At 40.7% G+C, this 23,417-nt stretch overlaps 1 protein-coding gene and 1 long non-coding RNA gene across 5 annotated transcripts in view; both read right to left on the bottom strand.

Annotated features, from left to right (window-relative positions):
• Positions 1 to 8,057: 8,057 nt before the first annotated feature.
• LOC122874307 lies at positions 8,058 to 11,863 on the bottom strand. The gene is made up of 3 exons (XR_006377589.1): positions 11,469 to 11,863; positions 10,157 to 10,347; positions 8,058 to 9,903 (listed from the first exon to the last, which is right to left on the bottom strand). It is a non-coding gene; the product is annotated as an uncharacterized LOC122874307 (long non-coding RNA).
• Positions 11,864 to 17,498: 5,635 nt separating this feature from the next.
• The window catches only part of LOC122874305 (neural-cadherin-like), an 82,295-nt gene continuing 76,376 nt past the window's right edge, over positions 17,499 to 23,417 (bottom strand). For all 4 annotated transcript variants that reach the window (XM_044191972.1, XM_044191973.1, XM_044191974.1 and 1 more), the window contains exons 32-33: positions 19,158 to 19,312; positions 17,499 to 18,534 (exon numbers count right to left, since the gene is read on the bottom strand). In XM_044191972.1, coding sequence (XP_044047907.1) covers positions 17,968 to 18,534; positions 19,158 to 19,312 — 722 coding nt within the window. In that variant the 3' untranslated portion in view covers positions 17,499 to 17,967. The remainder of the gene's footprint in view (positions 18,535 to 19,157; positions 19,313 to 23,417) is intronic.

Raw genomic sequence — 23,417 nt, 5'->3', positions numbered from 1 at the left:
ATTTGAGTCATGTACCATATTCTGTTTTATCCTGTTGTAAAGCACTTTATAACCTAGGTTTTGAAAGGTGCTATATAAATAAAATTTTGCTTGCTTACTTAAAAACTAATCATTACCTAAGAAGTTTGTGTGGTGCAAACTGTTTTAACTGAGTGATGCGCAAGTCTCCCCTTAGTAAACTCTTAACTAGGCTGAGTTTGAATTTAGGAATAGCTGGTGCAACTGACTTCTGGTCCATAAACATGCAAACTGTTAGAATTGAGAGACTACAGATCAGTGCGGAACAGCAGCATTACCCCTGCAGTATTGCCACCAGTTCTCTCCTCTGTCCCAGCAGCTATCAGCCTCTCTGCAGCTCCCATGGGCCACACGTCAGACAGTAGTGCTGTGTTGATGTTTTTGCTACATATATATATATATATATATATATATATATATATATATATATATATATATATATATATATATATATATATATATAGCCAGCTAGCTCTGCCTCTCTGGGGTACCTGGATGAGCTGTGTGCTATGTGGATACCAGGGCTGAAGGGGAGGAGGGTGGGAGGGAGTGAGGGAAGAGAGGCCTCCATAGGCTGGCCATGCCGCCGCTCCCCCGGATCCTATCGGCTAATGGGTCGGCAGGGATTTGGGGAGGGGGGTGGAGGTGGACAGAGACGGATGGCTCCTGACAAACTCACACTGACAGCCAGTGAATACAGGGCAGCCTAGCAGAAAGGTCAGAGCAGGGATGGATAAAGGACCGCTTGACTTTCAAAGTTTCACCCTGCTTGGTGCCACCGCACTGTCAGCGCGGAGAGAAAAGTGTTTACGGCTCGTCAGTTGGTTTTTCTGTCAAGTTAGCCAGGCGTCTTTGCTAACTGCCTCTTCTTTACACACCAAAAAGTTTGAGATTCCTCCAAACATTTACATCCTATGCAGCACACAAAAAATGACAGTAGTTTTCAAAATGACTATGCCTTTAAAAAGTCCAATTCCAGGTGCAGCACATATATGCAATAGCACTGACATTCTCATTAAGTCCTTGGTAAGCTGTGTACCTTCAAGGAGAAAGAATCAAACCCCCTCTAAATGAACTAAGAGGCTCAGTTACTGTGTGTGAATGTGTTTGTGTGTAGGTGATGTGTTTATTGACTCCAGTAGAGGAGTGGATAAGAGGAGAGCCTCTGACTGAAGAACGCTGATCCAGTCAGATGTCACAGGCCCTCAGAACTGCCTCTAATGGGGCCCCAGGGACTCTCTACCTCTCTTTCACCCTCTTCCGTTTTCTCTCCAGTCTAGCCAGTCTTTCTGCCCCTGGCATTATGCTCCTATTACACTTTGTGAATCTACTGTTACATGTATAAATTACAAAACTGATAAATCTACTATACAATTCAAAATCCACCATCAAAAGTGTTACCAAAATAAGGCTGTTTTTTACCACACTTTTAAAGAGCCAGATTCATCCAAGGAACCTGGGATTGAAACATTTCATTGTTCTGTATCCGGGCACAGTCATAAAAAGAAGATATTTTAAAAGAATACTTTGGCATTTTGGGAAATACCCTTTTTTGCTTTCTTGCTAACAGTTAGAGGAGAAGATTGATACCACTTTCATGTCTGTATGGTCAATATGAAGCTAGAGCCAGAAGACAGTTAGCTTTGCTTTGCACAAAAACTGGAAACGGGGAAACAGCTAGCCTGGCTCTGCCGGAAAGTAACAAAATTGCTATTACATCACGTTGCAACGTAATGTTTTTACCCGTTTTTGCAAGGATTAAACAAACAAGATATTAAATAATTATTTAATGTTAATGAATGTTAATTAAGGTGCTTTAGGTGCTGGTAGGCAGATTCTGTTACCTTTGGACAGAGCTGTTTCCCACCTTTTCCAGTTTTTGGGCTAAGATAAACTAACCATCTACTGACTGTAGCTTGATATGAGACAGATGACTGAGTCGTATCAGTCTTCTCATCTAACTCTCGGCAAGAAAGTGGATAAGTGTATTTCCCAAAATGTCAAACTGTTCCTTTAACATCAGTTTCATTCCTTCTTTTGCTGTATAGAAAAAATATATAATTGTAAATATTTAATAATAACTCTTCAAACTTTCACCTTTCATATAATTCTTTGTCTTCTTCTTCGTCATTTATTGAACCAGGTATAAGTCTCACTAAGAATAGAATCTCTTTTTCAAGAGAGACCTGACCAAGAACACAACATAAAAACACTGTAACAGCATTAAATACAATACAGACAACATAAACCAACTAAAAAAACTGCACAAAAAATATCAATTTTACATACAGGCACATACACATACAATCATCCAAAAAATAAGTTGATAAAGTGCTGCATGTCCGTGGAATTTCATATATTTTACACAAGCTCCTACAATGTAATGTATGTAGCAATGAATGCAACTTAATCATTTTATGGCAACACATTATCTTTCATTTTAGAGTCAAGCACATAGATTATTAAGCAGTGTTTAGTAGGGTTGATTAGCAACCATGTGAATATCTACTAAACTTTTGCAAGCACCGACAACAATCATGCCTGCTCTGATTACTGTGAAACTGTCCACACTTAACCACATTTGATTTGCCTACTTAGCGTGAGCCTCATCATGTGCGATCAGCGTGGACACCACTCGTCAGTGGGCTGGAGGAACCGGAAGGGACAGTTCCTGGCAGGACGCCCACTCCTCCCACCGCTCCCAGAAGGCCATGCTTCAGCCATGTGTCCATCATCACCGTCGGGAGGCGTCCATTTTTGAGTTCTCGCGTCCTCCATCTGAGGCACCCCTGTCTCTTTGACGAGTCGTGTGACCTTTTCCCCACGTCAAGTGTCGTGCTCGGTTACGTCAGGGCGGCGGCTGAGTGTCAAAATGTGGTCCTGTTTGTGTCTGTTGACTCTGTTAATGGTTTTTCCCAAAGAGCACCGCTTTGGAGTGAAACAGGATCTGATGTGAGATGACAGGGGTGACACAGACAGGGCTGGCCTGGCTGTGTTCAACGAGGTGGTCCTGGCTTGGTGGGAAGCGTCTTATTAAGACGGGACACACACTGTTCATTATCAACGTGGTGGAGAGAATTTTCCAGGATGAATGCCACAGAAAAAGTGTATTTGTAGGTGTGCATATGTGTTTTTGACACCTCAAGATTAGCAGAGGGCACTGAGGAGGGAACAAGGAGCTATAGTCTTTTTAACATAGATACATCAGACAGATCACACACAAGATCACCCTGCAGAAGTATAGTCACTGATTGTTGTGAGAGTTAGCATGCATATGCGTTTCTTGGCCAGCTCTTTCTTGGAAAACAGATTTTAATCTCAAACAGGCTTTTACCTGGTTAAATAAAGGTTAATTTAACAGGTGTTTTAAAAATGCATGTGCATGTTTATGTGAGCATTTCTAAAAGCACAATAGTGTACATGCTGACCTTACACCCCCCAAGATGCTTCATCTAATGCCACACAGACAGTGTCTGTCTCTCTACTGTGTCATAACCCCTTTTCTTCTCCCTCATTACATTTTTTTGGGTGGACAAAACACATTGTGCTCACACACCATTGCCTGATCATGTTAGAGTTGATTGGGGCACCAGAGCTGGCGTCCACTGGCCTCCCCTGAGGCTTCTTCCTTACCCCCTACTGCCACTGTACAATCACCGGAACAGGGGTCAACCAACCAACCCCTTCGATTCAACCAAAACCTCCACATTTTCCTGTACATTAGCAAAATACTGCAGCGTTAATGTCCAAACACTTCTGCTGCAGACATTTTTGAGTGCTATGTATCATTATCAATACGTCATAGTTTCCTGGGAAGTACACAGCATCTCTTTTGTATAGTTTATTTGGACATATATTTGCTCCAGTAAAACATGTCTTAACTGATGGTTTTGTTCCAGCATTTAAACCTGTTTGAAAGACCTGTTTGAAGCCTCAAACATTTGGTGTTAATAGGGCAGAACGACAGGGTGTATTTGATAACCACAGCAGCTACAGTATGACATCCACAGCCAAACGATGGCTACCAGCTCTGCAAACAACCACCACGCCCTCGATCCATTTTTATTGTATTTGAGCAACAGTGTTATATTTCCTGGCCTCCCCTTAGCACCACACACACAGGGCACTCCAAACAAAAAATCCATACTATCGACCCGCCAATGTCACCACAATTACTCTTCCCAAACAGCCATTGAGGACAAATTACATCTGCACTGCCTTTTCACCCGGTCACTATGGCTGAGCAGTAGCCCCCTCACACCGCTGCCTCCTCCTCCTCTCAGCCTCCCGTCTCCGTCGCTCCATTTGCCCCCTAACTGGCAAGTCTGGATGGAGATATGGAGAGAGGGGTCACAACAGGGGACGGGACAGCAAAAGAGCAAAAGAGCCAGCAGCTTAGACTAAGCATAACAGAGACACTTCATGAAATATTGCTTTAGCTTATCACTGATCACACAATTTCAAGCCTTCTAGGCAGCTGCTATTAAATGTGCAACAGTTATTCTGCTTGAACACTCATTTATCAAAGCAGAGATTTTTTTCCCCTACACTGATATGTGGCGTGGGTGAAAAAATTGCCTGATATTTGCATATGTAGTATTGGAATAGGCGATGTCCAAATATCACCTTCCTGCCGGTGGCAGACTCAAGCTGAGAGCTGCATCTTCTTCTGCACCCGGGCAGGCCTCCAGCGGTGAGAAGTAATCTTACTCTGAGGTGTGAAGAAAACCACTTCCCATGTTTACATGAATACAGAAGCACAACGCCACACAAAACCCTCTGGTATTGATTTCCCTGTCTGTATACTCTGCCAAAATCATTTATTCACTATTGGCAGCAGTGCTAGCAACAACCAGCATTTAATGCTCTTAGCTATTAAGTTTCTTTGCAAGTAATCTCAGAGAACGTTGTCCCCCCTCCAACAGCAGACAGGGTGATTGAATTTCCCTGATGTTACGATGGCCCAGGAGGACATTTAAATGACTTCTGGTGCAGGTGGTGTATACCTGGGTGTCGGAGTTTGATTCTGTTTCAGACGGTGTGTGGGTCCCCTTTCTAAATCAGGATCATCAGTCACCACCCACACACGTACACAGACAGACACACACTCACACACACATACACACACGCGCACACATAGTGCCTTTCACCTTCATCTTAAATAATGAAAGGGTCTACACTCTTTTAACTGTAATAGCTCCAATGTCATCTACTCAGTATTTCTTGTCATAGGAGCGCTCGTGTAGAACTATTTCTCTCTAAGGCACATCAGTGGCTTCAGTGATATTTTCTGCAATTGTAAGGCTGGAATCAGAGCAGGGTTTTTCTCGTTGTTCCCATATCTAGAACAACATGCAGATGCAGCATACATAGGTGTTTCTGCAGCCAAACCAGATAGAGCATATGACTTTTCGTTTAACATGTAGGCGGTTACATTTGAAGAGAAGGAAAATAAATAATTTACCTCAACTTACTGGGATGCATTTCTCAAACCTCAATGAACTGACTGGCATATACATCAGATTTTATCCTTACAGATATAAATGATATTCATAAACAAACCTTTTTTCACTAAGAATATGAAATGAAATGAAATGAAATGAATATGAATATGAAAGAGAAGTTAAAAAAAGAGAAAAGTTAAAGTTAAAACTTTGTCTTGGTGGAAAACGTGGCAGCGTCAAGTCATACATCAACTAAATCTCATAACCTTGAATTTGAAGATATTTGACTGAGTCAGTTTTAGAGGATCACATATACAGTATATCAGACTCATATTTCAGTGGGAAAAAGATGAAACTTAAAGTTGTATTTGCACAGGCACTTCTGCAGTGTTTTAGGCTTGAGATGATAGAAGTAAAGCAGGCATTTTAAACAATTTTGTAACACAAAATGGCAACATAGATTCATCCAAATAAATCAAACCACCTTCAACTCACATGGCAACCTATTATGCTCACTCTCTAGATCCTGCATTAATGCACAAATCTGCATTATAACACTAAAGCTCCACCTATCAAGAGCTTGTGTGTGTGCGTGCATGAGGGAATCATTCATGCATCTGTAAGTGTGTATGTGTATGATATATGGTGATCAGTCACAGGAGGGGTTTTTACTGCGTGATTATTTCTGCTGTGACACTAACGAGCTTCGGCTGCAGATCCACTGCAGACCAATTACACTGGAAAAGAGGCTGCTTGCTTATTACACTCAGATAATCAGCAGGTTTTACCCTCCATGTTACAGCTCCTGCTACACACATGAAGATTTGATTTTAGCATTTTAGAAGGACGTGCATGACTGATTGCTGCTTATATATATATATATATATATATATATATATATATATGTGTGTGTGTGTGTGTGTGTGTGTGTGTGTGTGTGTGTGTGCGGTGTGTATGTTTATTACCACCCTGCTATTCAGATGGCCGACAGGCTATTGTCTGTGATGCTGTGCTGTCTATATTGAGGAGCTCCAGCTTGTTGATTTATCACTCCTGCATTGTGTTGCCAGTTTTCTCCACTCGATTGTATCTTTGGTGCACCAATATGCCACCTCTGCATGTGTCAGATTGTGGCCGAGCCCAGTATGAGGGATTTGTGACTGGAGGGGGACCTTGCAAACAGGATACCTACAAAGAAGGAGAAGATGAGGGGAGAAAGAGGGATCAAAATCTCTCTGTATTCAGTGATTGGGTTATTCTAGACAGCACTGTCAGCACTTTCCGCAAAGAGTTGCAGAAAACCAGGGAGGGTGGTAGGGGAGATCTTTTGATGTATACTGTACCAGTGTTTGAGTGTATGTGTGTGTGTGTGCATGTGACTCACTCTAATCACCTTAATTATTTCCTCTAATTACCTGCAAACAGCTAATGAATTCTTCAGGAATCCTATCATGTTGTGTATGTGCTCACATCATCATCCGTTTTGCACGGCTGCCATTAATTTGCTCATAAACAAATACAATTAGCATAAAATGTTTCATTACAGGCTCATATATCTGGTTTAGTCTCTGGTAAGGATATAAAAAAAGCTGAACAACAGACACAAAAAAGCATCATTTTGTTGCATTTCCTCGCCTGCTTTATAAACGGTGTGATGAAATGAGCGTGGTTTAGAAAAATATTTCATGGTGAGTATGTTTGCTCTCCTTGGGGATGTTAATGTGTGCACTAGTATGCATGTTTGCGCGTGTCTGTGTTTGTCTTTTTGTGTGTGTTTGTTATTTTTTTTGCTTTATAAATTTTCCATTCAAGGTCGTCCCGAGAAGAGGGACAATGGACTCGGTCCTGGGTGGACCGATGATGAATGTGTACATTTCATGACAACAAAAGCATAATGACCTTATTCTATAATGAATGGATTCATCATTAAAAATCTCTGGCCTGCGGCAAAGTCTTTTTTGCATATTCTGATGTCACCTCCTCTCTGAACATCACATGCATTTGTAGTCTACGCCTCTGGTGTACTGTGTGTGTGTGTGTGTGTCTGTGTGTGTGCATGTCCAAGTGCGTTTGCATTTTTGTTTGTGCAGGTCTACATGTGTGTATCCTCTGTGGTACACCAACAGTCCAGACATAGCTAACTATACCACACATTAACACAGTCAGACATGCTAGCTCGAACAGACTGGTGTTCAATCATTCTTGTCACAGACATGTTTATGGAAATACTCTTGTTTATGTTACTAATGCCTTCATGATTGCAGAGTGTGTATGCACCATCTTTCCTCAGATAATTAGTGATGAAAACCCCCGACTGAGGTTTTGCCCTACACAATGTCACCAAACCCAACAGTGAGAAACCATGTTTATCAAATCATGAAACAATGCTGTAACTGTATTGTGAAATTTCCATTGCAAGTTATGGATGATACAAAGTGTTAAAAATGTAGGTTCTAACTGTACCAGTGATGTTTTTAGCCAACTATTTCACAACATGTATCTCTGAGGAGACATTTCCTTAATACCAACAAAAGATAAAAACTGCTCAGGCAATTTCAAGCCACAGACATATTGGATTTTCAGTGGTGGAAAGCAATCATTTATTCATAGTACTGTACTTAAGTACACTTTTGAGGTGTGCTTGTGCTTGTACTTTTTATTCAACTACATTTAACTGACAGCTAAAGTTACTAGTTATTTTACAGATAAAGCATATTATCATCTTATAAAATATGATTATGAATCGTTAAAATTAGCTCCGTGTTGACCAACACATTTATGCATCAGTAATAATAATCCAATAATATAAAATAGTTTAATACAGGGGTATGTTTTCTGCATTATGGGTACTTTTGATACTAAGTACATTTTACTAATAATACTATATGTTTACTTATGTGCAGTGGTGGAAGAAGTACTCAGATCTTTTACTTTAAAAAGTAACAAAACCATTGTGAAGAAATACTCTTACAAGTCAAAGTCCTGCATTCAAAATTTTACTTGAGTAAAAGTACAAAAGTATTAGCATCAAAATATACTTAAAGTACCAAAAGCACTCGTTATGCAGTACTCATTACTGGATTATATTTATTGATGCATTAATGTATAAGCATCACTTTGATGTTGCAGCTGGTTTGAATCATTTTAACTACTTTATATACTGCTGGGTAGTTTTATCTATAATAATACATCAACATTTATTTGTTGATTGGATTTTTTTAATAATATGAATCTGCAAAGTAACTAGTTACTAAAGCTTAAAAACAAATGTAATAGAGTAGAAGTATAGAGTAGCATCAAATGGAATTACTCAAGTAAAATACCTCAAAACTGAACTTGAGTACAGCACTGGAGTAAATGTACTTAGCTGCTTTCCACCACGGCTTATGTGATATTTTCAATACTTACTTAAGTAAAAGATCTGAATACTTCTTCCTCCACTGTAGATTTTAACATCATAAATAGTTAGAAGAAAATTTCACACTTTTATTTTTCAAGGTTTTCCTATATCTCAGCCTACCTACAGTACTTCCTCCTCCCACAAAGAGACGTTTAATGGCTGCACAAACACAGCGCTGATTGATTGACAGCGGCCAATTATCAGTGCCTTTCTGTGCCATATTGATCCCTGGGCGAGATTAGTATCTTTTCTCTAGCTCGCTGTCCTGCAGGTCATGTAACATGCTCTGACCCTGCCGTGGATACAAATGGCACATACATCTCCTGAACCGCTCCAAATGTCACCTGTCAGATGGGGACATAGAGAATAGGGGCAGCAGAGAGTGGTTTGTGGTAAATACACACACTCAAGCAAACACTCCCATCAGGGTAAAGGATCACAAGCTGTAGAGATGTCTCTTGTTATAAAACGGCAATTATGTCATTTGACAGGTTTGCATCTCCTCCTCTTGTAGGACTTGTCTGCTTCTCTATGTCTGCCCTGAAGCTATACATTTTCAAGAGGTGAGGCAAGTAAAAGCACTTGAATTGAATCACCCTTTCACGACATTCAATTGGAATTTCTAATACGGAGCAACACTATTACTGAGCCAGCCAATACACCAATGCATATCACAGAAAAAGAAGCCGACTGAATTTGGAAGCCACAATGGATGTACTGTACAGCGATGGGAGAGGAAGCAGCAGCAGGGTGCCAAGTTGAGAATTCAGAGCTTCCACTCTTGTCTGTAGTCAGGTGGGATGACAGGGGCCGAGTGCTGGTTGGTGGCTCTCTGGTGGCTCTGACAGCCTGTCACAGGGAGATCACTGCCACATGCCTGTCTGTCCGCAACGCTGACGGCTGACCCGTCCAACACGGCCCGGCCCACTGGTCATGCCATTCCTGTCTGCTGTTGGACGTCTCTGACAGCTGACAAGACACCTGGGACACGGCAGGCAGGGGCCAGAGCACTGCTACCTGTATAGACATCAGGATTTACTGCTGCCAAGGAGAAGAGAAGAAAGAAGTGCGGAGGAGGAGGAGAGAGAGCATAGACACATTTTCAAAAGGATCACATTCTGTAGTTGCTAAAATCTATTATTATAAACAATAGGGATTTGCCTCCAGTTAGTGAGTCTTTGTCATCAGTTCTCGTCTAAACATAGATACACAATACAGCATATCCTGGCTTTTGACAAAAACGTGTATGTGTTTGTCTATGTGTGCTTTGTTTGCGTGTGTGTGTGCGCATTACATTTTTCACAGCATAACTCCCTTTAGATGTGGAGACAAAGGAGGCTGGCAGCTAGAGTCTAGGCTGCTGAAACATATGGGCCATGTCATTTATCACGTCTGCTGGTGAAGGAATGAGAGCCCATCAGTGGCCTGGCATTGATCCCTGTATGGGCCAGCCATTGTTTCCAGCAGCACCTGGTGGAGTTCTGGCTGCAGTAATGGAGAGAAGGAGACACACAGAGAGGGGAGAAGATTACTTTGGAAAAGGGAGGTGTTAACATCTTCTAGGCTACTCTGTTTGCGCAGAATAAGTTTGAAAGAAAAGTGAAGTTTGAATTTTGATATTAGTTGTCTGCTTTCTCAGATTTTTCTTTTGTTAAAGTAATAATCCTTAAAAACTGCAGTCCTGGTTGATTTGGCAACACCCGTGGTTACTGATAGCGAGTGTGCTTTAATACTACAAGTCCCAGAGTTCTGAGGGCAGCAAACATTCCTTGAGCAGCTTCTTTGTCAGAAATACAACAGTATACATAGGTAGGCAATTGGAATCCAGGGCGGAAGTAGCAAACTCTGCCACTAACGATGAAATATACTATATAGAAAGGTAATTACAGAAAGCAAATACATTGAATGAAAAAATGCCAAGCATAAATAGTATCAAAAATGGGGTTTGATATAGTCTTAAGTATTATTACTATTATTATCATGTAATGTTGCAGTAAAAGAAAAAAAGTAGGTAAATTACAACCTCTGTGCACGAGTCTAGCTTTATATATGTGGTTTTAAGTATGTACCCCTTAAAAGATCCTACTTTCTAATAACTGGCATCAGTTTGATACCAGTTATTTGGACACACAGGTATATTATGCCTTTACATAATATTTTTAGATGGAAAAGATCTATAAAATGAAAAAAAAATACATTAAACCTAAAGATCTTTTTTTTTTTTTTTTTTTACAAAATCTCAAGATTCAAAGGTTTTATTTGTCACATCATCATATAATATGTGCAGTGAAATGCAAGGTGGCATACCTTTGAAGCTGTGCTAAGGATAGAAATATATGTGGTATAAGTATTAAAATGCTATGCTTTATGCTTTGCCACTGCATGGCTGTGTGCATTCATAAACCTAAAAAAATGAAGCGCACATTAATACAGCTTATATTATGATGTCTGAAGCCCTGAAAAGAAGCTGTAATATTTTCACCTGGCTTTGTTAAAAGCCCATTTGCTTACTCAGCATTGTTTGTCTGCAGTAATTTATCACGCAGGCTTTGAGCTATCGATGCAACCAGCATCGGTTAGCAGGCCCCTGTCAATGATTCACTCACTAAGCCCATCTGTCCGGCGCCCTTTGCTTCTCCCTTCTTCCTCTCCACCACTGCTGTTCTGCTCAATCCTCCTCTTCTTCAGTGATGGATGCATAAAGTCCTTGACAGCCTCAAACAACTACTTCCAACACAAGAACACCTCACAGGTTCAGTTGTTGTTATGTAATTCCCCACAAATATTCAATCAATTATTGTCTCAAAGTCACCTGTGGCGCGGAACGAAAACCATTTACAACTTTCGAAAAGAAAGGCCGCGTGGGAAGGTGATTTCTTGAAGTGATTGGTAACTATTTGAGTATTCACAGCTTAGCTGAGGACAGTGATCGATAAATCAACTGCTCAAATAATCCATCACGACTGTGCCATTAAATGCTCCCAATATAGTCAACGATAAACTGCGGCCAGCGCATTTCTGGGAGGTGGTGTGGTGCATCCTTGCAGAGCAGAGTGAACCACACGGGGGGGATGAAGTATCTAACTGTCAGAGTTTGAAAAGAAACCTGAGGATCTTGATGTGAGCACAGATCAGTGGCGTGAGTCAAACCTCAGGTGTGGCAAAGAGTGCCATCTGTGGGCGGAGGACAAGAACAGCATGATGGGATGGTGTGAAACAAATCAGACTCCTGATAGTTTGGAAATCCAAAAATTACATCTATCACTGAGGATCAAACTTAATTCTTGACCTTGGTAACAAACCTCTCAGCAACAGCTGGTCCATTTAGTAGCTTTTCTGGAGCTGTCCATCATATCACATGATCTTTGTCAGCTAATGGAGTTTGCCCAGTTGTCATGGAATTGTAGATGTTAAAATCTCCATTTTTTTTTTCTGGAGCAGTTATAGGACTTTTTCTTCCCACATTGGCTTAAAAGCTGAGGTTCAAATTCTGTTCTCGACCTTAGAAACTGCAGTGGAGAAAAAAATCTTACCACAAGGTCCATTTACTAGCTGAAGTAGCAGATTTAGGGAACTATACAAAAATTACTTGGATGGGGAGGGGTGGTTAACTCTTATATTTCCAGCATTATTAAGCTTTATTTGGACCCCACCTTTGACTTAGAAAAAAAATTGCGACCCACTCCCACTAATACCTCTAAAATATAATGCTGCGCTGGTACAACTTGTTCCAACAATAATACCTAAAAAAGATAAAACATAAAGAATTTAAGATGGTGTTATCTAATTCAAACCTTATAATATCTAATAAGCATTTTCACAATAGGCAGTAATGCGGAAATTATAACACACAACACAACAAAAGGCTGAACTTCAATTATAATATATTAAGCCATCTTTAGATGACACAATTCACTTTTTTAACTTTTTGTTATGATGATGTGACGGGGGCAAAAAAACACTGAAATGTAAATCTGGGATATCAGAAAACATAAAGAACCTTCTCTACTCTCCCAAAAAAGTCAGACTAACCTCCCCTCAGCAAAAAGAAAAAATAACCCTCCCCCTATAATTTGTGGACAGTCCCTTAGTAGTGTAGCTAGTTTAACTTTGATCTCACAATTATCCAAATTGAGGGGGACATTTTTGCCTGAAACTATTAATTAAAATTTTGTTTTATGTGATCACATTTAGCACAATCCCCTTTTATTATGTAATTTGTTATGTTTTTCAAGAGGACCAGTAATTTCTATCTGTAACCTGCTAGTGTTAGTTTATCCCAATGTGTCTGCTTCCTATGAGATGTCCTGAGGAGGGCAAACATGTTTGAATTTTTTTTTTATTTGCCATTTTCCCTCCATCTGCCATCTGGCCTTTTGAGAATCTCTGAGTGTTTGAATTCCCATTGCATGTAAGATTAGTGGTTTACTTCTTGTAGCCTACTATAAAGCAATCCACAAGATTCAGCCCAATGTTAAATTTCTAAAACTTAAATATTTCATTATGTCAAAACCCATTTTTTATACTATTTATGGTCGGCATTGTTTTCAGCAATACCCATCTAATGTATTTACATTTAGTAATTATCTCTCTTTAGCTTTCATTGGTAGTGGCGGAGTCGGCCATTTCCGGATTCGCACGAGGGGTTCACAGAAAATGATGCAGCATGTAATCCAGCATTACTGTTCCTAATTTTATCTCATTGCAGCCTCACTGTTTACTGTTCACTCTCCCACAGCTGTATCAGAGCTGTTTTAATTGCTGCTAATTCACATTAAAAGTGTTTAACTGACGAAACACGGGGTTGCTTTTATTGTGAAGCAGTCACAGGAAATGCAATGTATTTGTCACAGGTTCGCTGATAACAATTCATCAAAAATGCACCAAGATAAGTCATTTACAGCATTTTTTTAAACCGCATTTGCTGTCACCACCAGTCACCAAATCAACCAGTACTGAAATGTTAAAGATTATAACTTAAAATACAGTGTGGAGGTGTATACAGGCTACTAATCTTCTCAGTGATTGTTTTGTTTGTTAACAATGTCCCAGAATGAGTTTGGTAAAGATTTAGTGATGCTAACATGTTACACGTGGCACATTTAAGAACCAGCCAGCCCATCTCTGACAAAAACAGGTTTCTCTTACAGCCATTTAGGAACAAAAGAAGTGTAAGTGAGGTGTAGCATAGTTGCTGCGTCTCCAGCTGTGCAGAGATCACTGCAGCTTTCACTCATCCTCTGAGAGCCCGGGCCCTCAGCGGTCACCCCCTCACATCAAACTTGACTGCTCGTGTCCTGTCTGCACGCCAAGTTATCGTGTAGGCTGTGTCGCTCTGTCACAAGGCATGTCCCACATTTGCAGCCGCCATCGCTGGCCAGCAGGATGAGCGCGTCTGTCAGGAGAGTTGACACGCATGCCACTTTACTGGGCGACTGACAGAGGGCCACGCCACACTGTCACTTCTCCCAGATCTATTGCCTGAGGATAAACACGGACACACACAGATACACACACTCACACGCGTTAATAACACAAGAGTAAACAGAGCTGGAATCTCAGAGAGCGACTGACTGACAGTCTGACTGGATGACCGGCCGAGGCTGAGGATGCTGGAGCTCTGTGTCACTCCTCATTCTTACAATCTCCAGCTGTCACATCAAACACTGTGCCACTGTGTTGCTCCGCCTCCAGACTCAGCCCCACCACCACCACCACCACCTTCCCCCACCCCTGCCTTCTGTACTGAGATCTCATCAGAAATGTATCCTGTAGCATAAGAGGACACAGACACAGTGTATCATCCTGATAGTCCCTGAGTAAATATTGCCTCATACTGTTGTCATTCTGCTGAATCTGGCTTTAAAATTGTTATCTAATGATCACAGACATGATGTGACAGCTTTGCTCATTTCAGGGTTTCAGGTTTGTGGGAACAGCAGTAAACGCTACAAAAACTGATACCAAAAACCAATATAATGTCTTGGTGAGGTGTTGGGTCACTGTGAGCCTCCACAACAGCTTCAGTGCTCGAAGTCTCTGAACTCTAAAGTAAGAATAAACAACATATGCCCTCATGTGTTATTTAACAGTGGTGGCAAGAACATTTACTAGTATTGTTTTTTAGTACATTTTTTTAGGTACTTGGACCTTACTTGAGTATTTCTGGCTTGTGTTACTTTATACTTCTCCATCATTTCAGAGGGAAATACGTTTTACTTCACTACATTTATCTGAAAGCTATAGGAACTAGTTCATTTTACTAGTAAATATTTTAACTGAAGATGATCTAATGGAGCAGAATGCATTGTTATGTATTAAACCTCGACAAAAAACTCTTTTTGGGCTCCTTGTCATGTTTCAGAAGTCTGAGTTCCACCAAAGAGACATTTCCCCTCTAAACTTTGCAGATGGTTTCATTTAAATAACTGTTCGAGACCCAATAAGGTAAAATTATCCAATAATTTACAACAAAAGCAAAGATGAATACAACTTTCTGAAGCAGAACTTTGTTTTTTCTTCTTTCCTCCCCTATTACTCATCTCATGACCCCTCAGATCCATCTTGTGACCCTTGCCTGACCCCTGGGTTGTGAACCACTGAACTAAACTACCTAACAGTATATACAAAGTAGTTACACATAGCTCCCCCCCAACCAGCTACAACAGTTAAATGCTACTCATGCATCAATGCATCAGAATTAACAGTCTAATAATCTTATATATAATAATCACAGGGACCATTTTTCTACAGTGAATACTTTTTTAATACTTTAAGTACATTTTGCTCATCGCACTTCTGTACTTCTACTAGTGCTGAATGCAGCACTTTATGTTTACAGTGAGATTTTGGTAGCTTTACTTCAGTAAAGGATCTGAACGTTTCTTCCGCCACTGGTGATGATGACTTGATGATGGTGTAGTGGAGAGTGCTGTCCAACATGTTGGTCCAAACTCTGGTGACTGTGAAAGCTATAGCATGTGATTCATATCAATTTTGTTTTAATCAAACCATTCAGTGATGTTTCTCCACTCATCTATTCAGGCTTTGCCTTCGTAATTGCCCCTCAGTTGCTCTAACAGTTTGCTCCTGTCTACCATGCTGCTGCTGCTTATGGGCTGACAGTGTCCTCTAAAGGCCGAAAGGTAAATTACATCCGTTTAAATAAATAAATAATGGAGGGGTGTTTCTCATCTTATCTTTTATCTAATCAGGGTACTTTTGCTGAGAGCAATGCTCTAGTTTTTAAGAACATCCTGCTCACAGTCACACCTAAGCTGTATAACCACAGTTTGATCTATTGTCTACTGAGCAGCTCCACTGGAGCAGTTGGGGGTTCAGGGTCATGAATCCTGGAATTTCAAACTGAAGACTCACAACATTTATGATGCCAAAGATCTGGAAACATATGCATGCAGAGTCGGAGCCCCATTTACAACTTTATTTTTGTTTATAATTCAAATTTAGACTATTATGTAACTGTTTACACTGTAAATAAGTAGAAAATATTGCAATATGTGACATTTGCATTTTAAATTTACACTCATCATGCATACACTACTTGGACAACTTTAAATAAATGTAATAATGTTAGAGCTTAATTCTAATTCGTGATGCCAGAAACTACCATGAACTCATTCAAGGATCCTTAAGATCCCACTGGAAATCCCACTTGTGTTTACTGCAGAGATAAACTGTAAATCTCAAGTACTGAGCTGTTGTTTGCATCAATTGTGATGCCAGTAGCTTGCCAATAGGTGGCAGTGTGCATTCATGCAACACACTTATCTCAGAGATTATGATTGAACAAGGCTGAATCACACATAGATGATTTAGTAATAACATCAATAACCATATAGAAAAGCAGATGTACTGTAGCATGAATGTAGTGATGATCCTTGAGCTCACACAGAGAGATCAGGTATTTCATGTCTGAGATACACCAAGACTCATGAATACAAAATGGATACATGTGAAGCTCCTTAAAAGCTACAGGGAGTTGAAACCATCCTCTTTGCCTCTCATATGTCCTAGTTTGATGCATTATGTAGGTGTATAGTAGATGGGCCCGATACAGACATCTAGACTATCAAGAAGCACAGAGCTGCACACAAGCAGCTCTGTGCTTCCCCAGCGGCTCGCTCCAGTGTCACAGCTGTTTAACTCCAGTAATGCCGAATAATTAAGTATGGTGTAGGGCGACCTGCTGGGACCCCCACGCTTTTGAGTTCATACTGGAGACTCCGAGAAGCTCAGGTCAGAAGGCTACAGGCTCTGGACGTGAATGATTAATCCTGAAATTGACTTTGCTCTTCTCATCAGAGACTTGCTGGTAATTGCAGAGTAAGACAAGAACAGCTGCTCCAGTTTATTTCTTAGTCATGAATGGTGTCATCCTAATCACCAGGAATAAAGGAAGACAGATACTCTGGAAAATACACATAAGGATTATTCATGTGTGGGTGATAAGAAAGACGTCTTGCTTTACTTTGTGTCTGCTGAGCACCCCCCCTAAAAAAAACCCGGCCTGATCACCATTTGATGATGAAAGTTGACTTGGAACTTCAAAAACGAGAAATTTGACGAACACTGTTATGAACTGGCGTTTGAACAAGATCAAGCTCGAAATATTATTATTATTTTATCAAAGATAATCATTTATTTAAAAGGAAATAGATAATACAAATGAAACAAAATCATTTTGTCACATAAACGATTTCATGAGTCATTAACAGCAAAAAGGATCCAGTTCTCTCACAGGAAACTCATTTGCCGTCTTACTTGCAGACATTACGCTTATGAGTTTTATGACATGAATACTTTTGACACAGGGCGCTTCCGAAAAGTGCTTTCTGTGGAGTAAATACTGTACAGTGCAATGCCAAGTAAACAATACATCACATCTGATCATTCATTGGTAAACATCTTTTATATCAAAGAACGTAAATGTTCAAAGTTTCATCAATACAATACATTTATGGCAGACTTCACATAGACCCTGGGCAACCTCCCAGTCTCAGAGTATTTCACATTTAATTATCTCCCTTTGGAATTCCACCAACACCCTCTGATTGGTGTTGCTTCTCTGTTTCTCCCAGTGCAGCCTCACCCGCTCTTCTCACAGTTCAGCTGCCCTCTGCTCTCCTTCAGTTTGTCTCTCTGGCCCTCCGGAGTCTTGGAGTCTCCTCTCAAATCGCTAACCACGGCTCGGAGGGTTTTGAACCTGTCCAGCCGGGTGCTCTGGGCTTCCTGAAGCCTAACTTCTGAACCCTGAGATGCATTGAGGGAGCTGAGGGAGCGCACCGCTGCTAGGCCGCGCTCCTTTCCGGAGGGACGGCGCGGTGTGGTCATGGTGCCGAGCTCCTCCGGGTGCTCCATGTCCCTGATTACCTCACACAGGTAGCGGGCCAAGTCCTGGCTGGAGAAGGAGAGGGTTTTCTGGGAGCGGCGGAAGGTCAGAGGGGAAGGCAGGGTTTCTGTCTCTGACGGGGGAATGGCCAGACGCAGGGCGATAGCTGCGCTGCCATTCCCGTTAGACCCCCCCTTCTTGTTGTCGTCCTGGGGAAGCTTAGTCTGCGGGTAGGAGATGATGCTTTGTGGATAGCTGTACCGGAGTGACTGTGCCGGGCTGGGCTGGAGGGAGCGCTGCAGCTCCACCATATTAAAGGCATTCTGAAAGAGCAACAGAGAGAAAGGCGGGGAAAGAAAGAAGGACAGAAGAGGAGAAAAGAGACGTTTTTACCCCCCCGTGTAATCTTTTTTGGAATTTAAGAGATAATGAAAAACAACATTGCCACATGACACCAATCTGTGCTCAGAGCAGTGTAGCTCAGCTAATGCCTCTGCTAACAAAAGAACCTGTTCCTCAGACTAAGGCGAAGATCCACTATGAAGAAATGTTGGCAACAACAGCATCATTGATTAGCCAAGTAATTAATTATCTGATTGCGTGAGGGGGGCTGCGCTATTACCAGCACTATTAAAACAGGCATTAACAGCTATTGGTGTCTACTTGTTTAATTTCAGCTAATTGACTCACATTCCTCGACCTCCGGGGAATTGATATTTGGCTTTCATCCAACACCGCTCTATATCAAATGTTACTGTTTGCTCGTTTAGCGTCTGTCCTGTTTTATTTGTATTCTTTTATCCTTTTAAAAAGTCCAGAAATGTAGCATGGTGGCATTTAAAATAGCCTACACAGAAACGGAAATGAGACTAAAGTGCGATAGCCGAGTTTAGTGCTCTATTTACTTTCCCTTCCTGTCTCAATGCGAGCATGTGTATATGTTCACCTGGTCCTGCTCCCCTCCACCTTCTTCGTCGTAGTTGAGCACATTTTCTCGGATGTCCTCCCACTCGCCGTGGTGCGCAGACACATGGTACACACCCTCCTTCAGGCCCTTGTGTCTCCTCCAGCAGGAGTAGAGAAACAGGCCCAGCATCAACACTGAGGGGTGCCAGAGAGCAGGTTAACACAGCGGGAGCACGCTCACGTAATTAAAATGAGATTCTGAGCAGAAAAACACATCTTTGGATGGAAATGAAATTGACAACGTGAACTGAAATACTAGTCAACACGGCACTGTACAGCCATATATATATATATATATATAAATATATATATATATAAAGCCATATATATATATATATATATATATATATATATATATATATATATATATATATATATATATATATATATATATATTATCTCTTTAACTGTAAAGGATTTTCTATCACTTTTTGTCCTGCACCGACTGCACAGTTAAGACTCACTAATGGCACATGCATGGAAACAGAGGCACCACCTTTTCACCTATCCCCGTTGATGTTGCCTCTCTGTTTTCTGTCTTATCAAAGACCGCGGTTCCTTACAAACCTATTAACTGAATTTGCACTCCTCCCAGGTTAAACTCAGAGCCACAGTGATTCGGCTAAACACGGAGAGGAATGCTGCGGGAGCCGAGCAGGAAAGGTCCTAAAGCATACACATCAATCACAGCTATTGTGTGCTGAATTATACAACATGCTGGACTGACCTTTAAAGTCCATTAATCTCAACCAATATTTTTCTCCAATCTGCCATCCTTCTTTCTCTTTTCTCCCTTCCTAGCTATCTGTTTTTACTGGGTTCACTCTCTTTCATTTTCACCTCACATAATTCATTTTTTTGTCTCTGTATTGGAACTTCCCTCTGTCTTTCCTCTTCTTCTCACTCATTAAGTCTCTCACTGTTGCTATATTTCAGTCCCTCTCTGGCCTCAGTCTGGCCTCGGCTTTAATCTCTCATGCTAGATGGGATCCATTTCAACTAGAAGAGTTTATATTGTGCGTGCTAAGTATCAGTTTAATTGGAAATCATCTGAGAAATGCAAGGTAATCACATTAGTTTGGATTTTTAAAGTAATTGCTTCAAAAGAGAATAATGCACCGACGGCTCTTTGGGGTCACACTAACAGGCAGGTATGCATAAACAAAGAGAGAAAAACAACTCCCAGAGAGCTAATGTTTTGCTAAAAAAAAAAAAATGTTATCTCAATTAAAAATCATCATCTCTATTTATTCACTGCCTGGAACATCTTTAACACCTCAGCTGCTACACTTTTCTATTTTTATGCTGCTCTCATATCAGATAGAGAAACAGAGATTGTAAGCTTCCCTCGCCTCGCTTCGGCCCAGGGAGAACGGTATCGATCAGCTGACCGCTGTGCCGGAGCGCCCGCTCAGAAAACACCAGAATCTCGATGAGGCGCCGGCCCTCCTTCTCACCTCCAGAAGTAGCCTACCTGCTCCGAGGTGCTGCCTGCAGGCCAGCTGATATTCAACACATCTCTACAGGGGAGGAGTTCAATACGTAGGGAGGAGGAGCTGAAGCCCAACCTCTCTACACACCCACACACACAGACGATGAAAAACCTTACCCCTACACCTGCAGCCACTACTGCCCAGAGATGTGCTTGTGTGTGTGCATTCCAGTGAGATCAATATCACTCAGGGTGGAGAACAAACATCGCTGTCACTCATCAATCCATAATGCTGCTGCCTCTTTGCCCTCTAACCGTTACTATGAACAGGGTATAATGATGTTAGCCTGGGCAGGACTGTGCATTATGAATGAGTGTCGAGTAAACAACTACAACAGAGCTTGATCAAAACACTTAACCCTTTCACTGTCTGAGGATAATGAGAAAAATGAGCAGTGGTAGATGAAACATCAGCGGAGGGTTAGGGGGAAAGAAAACTGATGAACGAGCAGAAGGAAATGAGACAGGTGAGAGATGGGGAAGAGTTGAAAAAAATCATTTATTTATAAATCTTTCAGGGAATAAAAAGAACAGGCACTTTACACGATCGCTTGGCACCAAGAGCCCATATGGGAAGCTAATTTCTTCCATTCTTCAAAACGAGAATGTCAGATTTGATGCTGGACAAATGAGGCTTGGTCAGACATCAGCTCATCTGGCTCTGTCAATAGCACACGCTCACATTCTGGTCGGTCTGTGGTGGCTTATGTAAACCTTAATAATGGATGATCATTTTAACTTTTAATGCACGTTGAGACAGAGTAGGAGTCCCCCTTTAATTTAGAACCCAGCTTAGTCTTGCTTAGTGCTGCGAGTGTGAATGTGTATTTATGGTAGTGGTTCCTGTGGCGATGAGGGTCATCATTAAACAACTACATACTGTATAACCAGCTGTTCATTAAACCCGACCACTGGATTCATTTTATTTCTACAGTCAGGACTGTTGATCATGGGGTAAAAGGTTCTTCTTTTTGCTTTAAGTTTGTGAGAAAGTGTGGTTTAGCTTATTTTTATTATTTTTTCAAGGCGTGAAGATGTAATAACAGTCATCAAACACAGCTCTTTCCAATCTGAATTATACTGACGAACAGTCGGTGATTCATGTTGAGAGGAAAGTTTGAGCCTTGAATATAAATGTCTTATCAGCTACTTCAAATGGACTGCACCTTCTTGTAGTTAGCATGCAAGCAACACATGAATTTTCATGAATGATGCCAAGGCCATCATCTTTGAATTCATTATCAACTATTGAAGACTGCTTTATACGTTCAATTCTCAAGTGTCAGAATAAATGATGTCCCAATACTAGCCACTTGCCCTGGAGGGAATGTTGAGTCAGTTATAGAGGCAGGGACAGTGTATTGAATTGCCCAAGCGTTTTATAAGCCTGTCTCTGACAGAGAGACTCATAAACAGTGATGTGGCCCTACAGAGGGGTAGTGAGTGCAACATGCAAGCCACTAACAAACACACACACATCCTTCTATCATTGTGGGGACCAGAAAAATCACATTTCCTTAGCTGCAATGCCTAAAACCAACACAGTTAACTCATCCCTTTCCTCAGGCTTAACAATGAATTAAAGGGATAGTTCATCTTTTTTGACAAGTGTGGTGTTTTGTATAGAGATATCAATGCATATACATTTAAAAAGGCCCGGCTGGCAGCAGATGTGGATGGATATTGCATCTTGATCCCATTAGATTTTAACACAGCTCATGACACCATCAACAATGGCAGCACTTTGTCATCAGCACTTTGCTGGTTCGAGTCTAGAGCTGAAACAGCCGATTAAGCGATTAGTCGGTCAACAGAGAATTAACAATTTTGATAACCGATTAATCATTTCAGTAATTTTTTGAGCAAAATAGTAAACAGTCCTTGGTTCATTTCAACTTTTCTCTGTTTTAAAAAAACAACAACACTGTAAATTGAATATCTTTAGGTTTTGGACTGTTGATCTGAAACACACTGAAGATGTCATCTAAGGCTCTGGAACATTTTGATGGGCATTTTTCACTATTTTCAAACACTAAATGATTAATTAATTAATTGAGATATAATAATGGAAGATTTTTCAATTATTCAAAATAGTAGTTGGTTGTAACCCTTGCCTTTTAAACAGGCTCTCTATTTTTCACTTTGTATATGCTTCCACTTGGTCACATAATGCGCCAATACAAAATTACTTTTCATTTTTAAACAGATACACAACTATACCTGCCTATGAACCCAAATGGCCCAGCGGCCCTTACTTCCTTTGAACCTCTGTCTTGCTGACTTTAAATACTGAATGTCATGAAACGTTTTGCAAATAAAACAAAATCAAGGTCAGATATTCAAAGACCCTGAATTGAATTAAATTTGATGCAGAGAAATATCTTAATCTGGTGATTTCATTTTTGTCTTATTTATCAGTTTGAATTGTTTAATGCCAGATTTTCCCCCCACAACACAATGTACAAATGTGCTGTGAGACTGTGGTTAGTTTTATGTTTAGTCACAAGATGTGTCATAAATTATTATTTTTAAAATGTCTCAAATAGTTCAACAAACATTAAATATCTGTAGAACTCCTGACCACCAGAGCTCCAAACCTTAGGCTCACACTAGTGTAATGCCCAGATGTAATGTAAATGGTCACTAGTTTAAGAGGCAATTACAATATTAGCTAAAACATTCTAACATTGCGGGCTAAAGATTTTTACAACTTTCTGGAATTGTATTACATTATAGCCATTCAGAGGA

This window comes from Siniperca chuatsi, linkage group LG4 (genome assembly GCF_020085105.1).
Source record: "Siniperca chuatsi isolate FFG_IHB_CAS linkage group LG4, ASM2008510v1, whole genome shotgun sequence".
NCBI lineage: Eukaryota > Metazoa > Chordata > Actinopteri > Centrarchiformes > Sinipercidae > Siniperca > Siniperca chuatsi.
The sequence above is the reverse complement of the archived record's forward strand: the minus strand, read 5'-3'. Positions and strand labels throughout refer to the sequence as shown.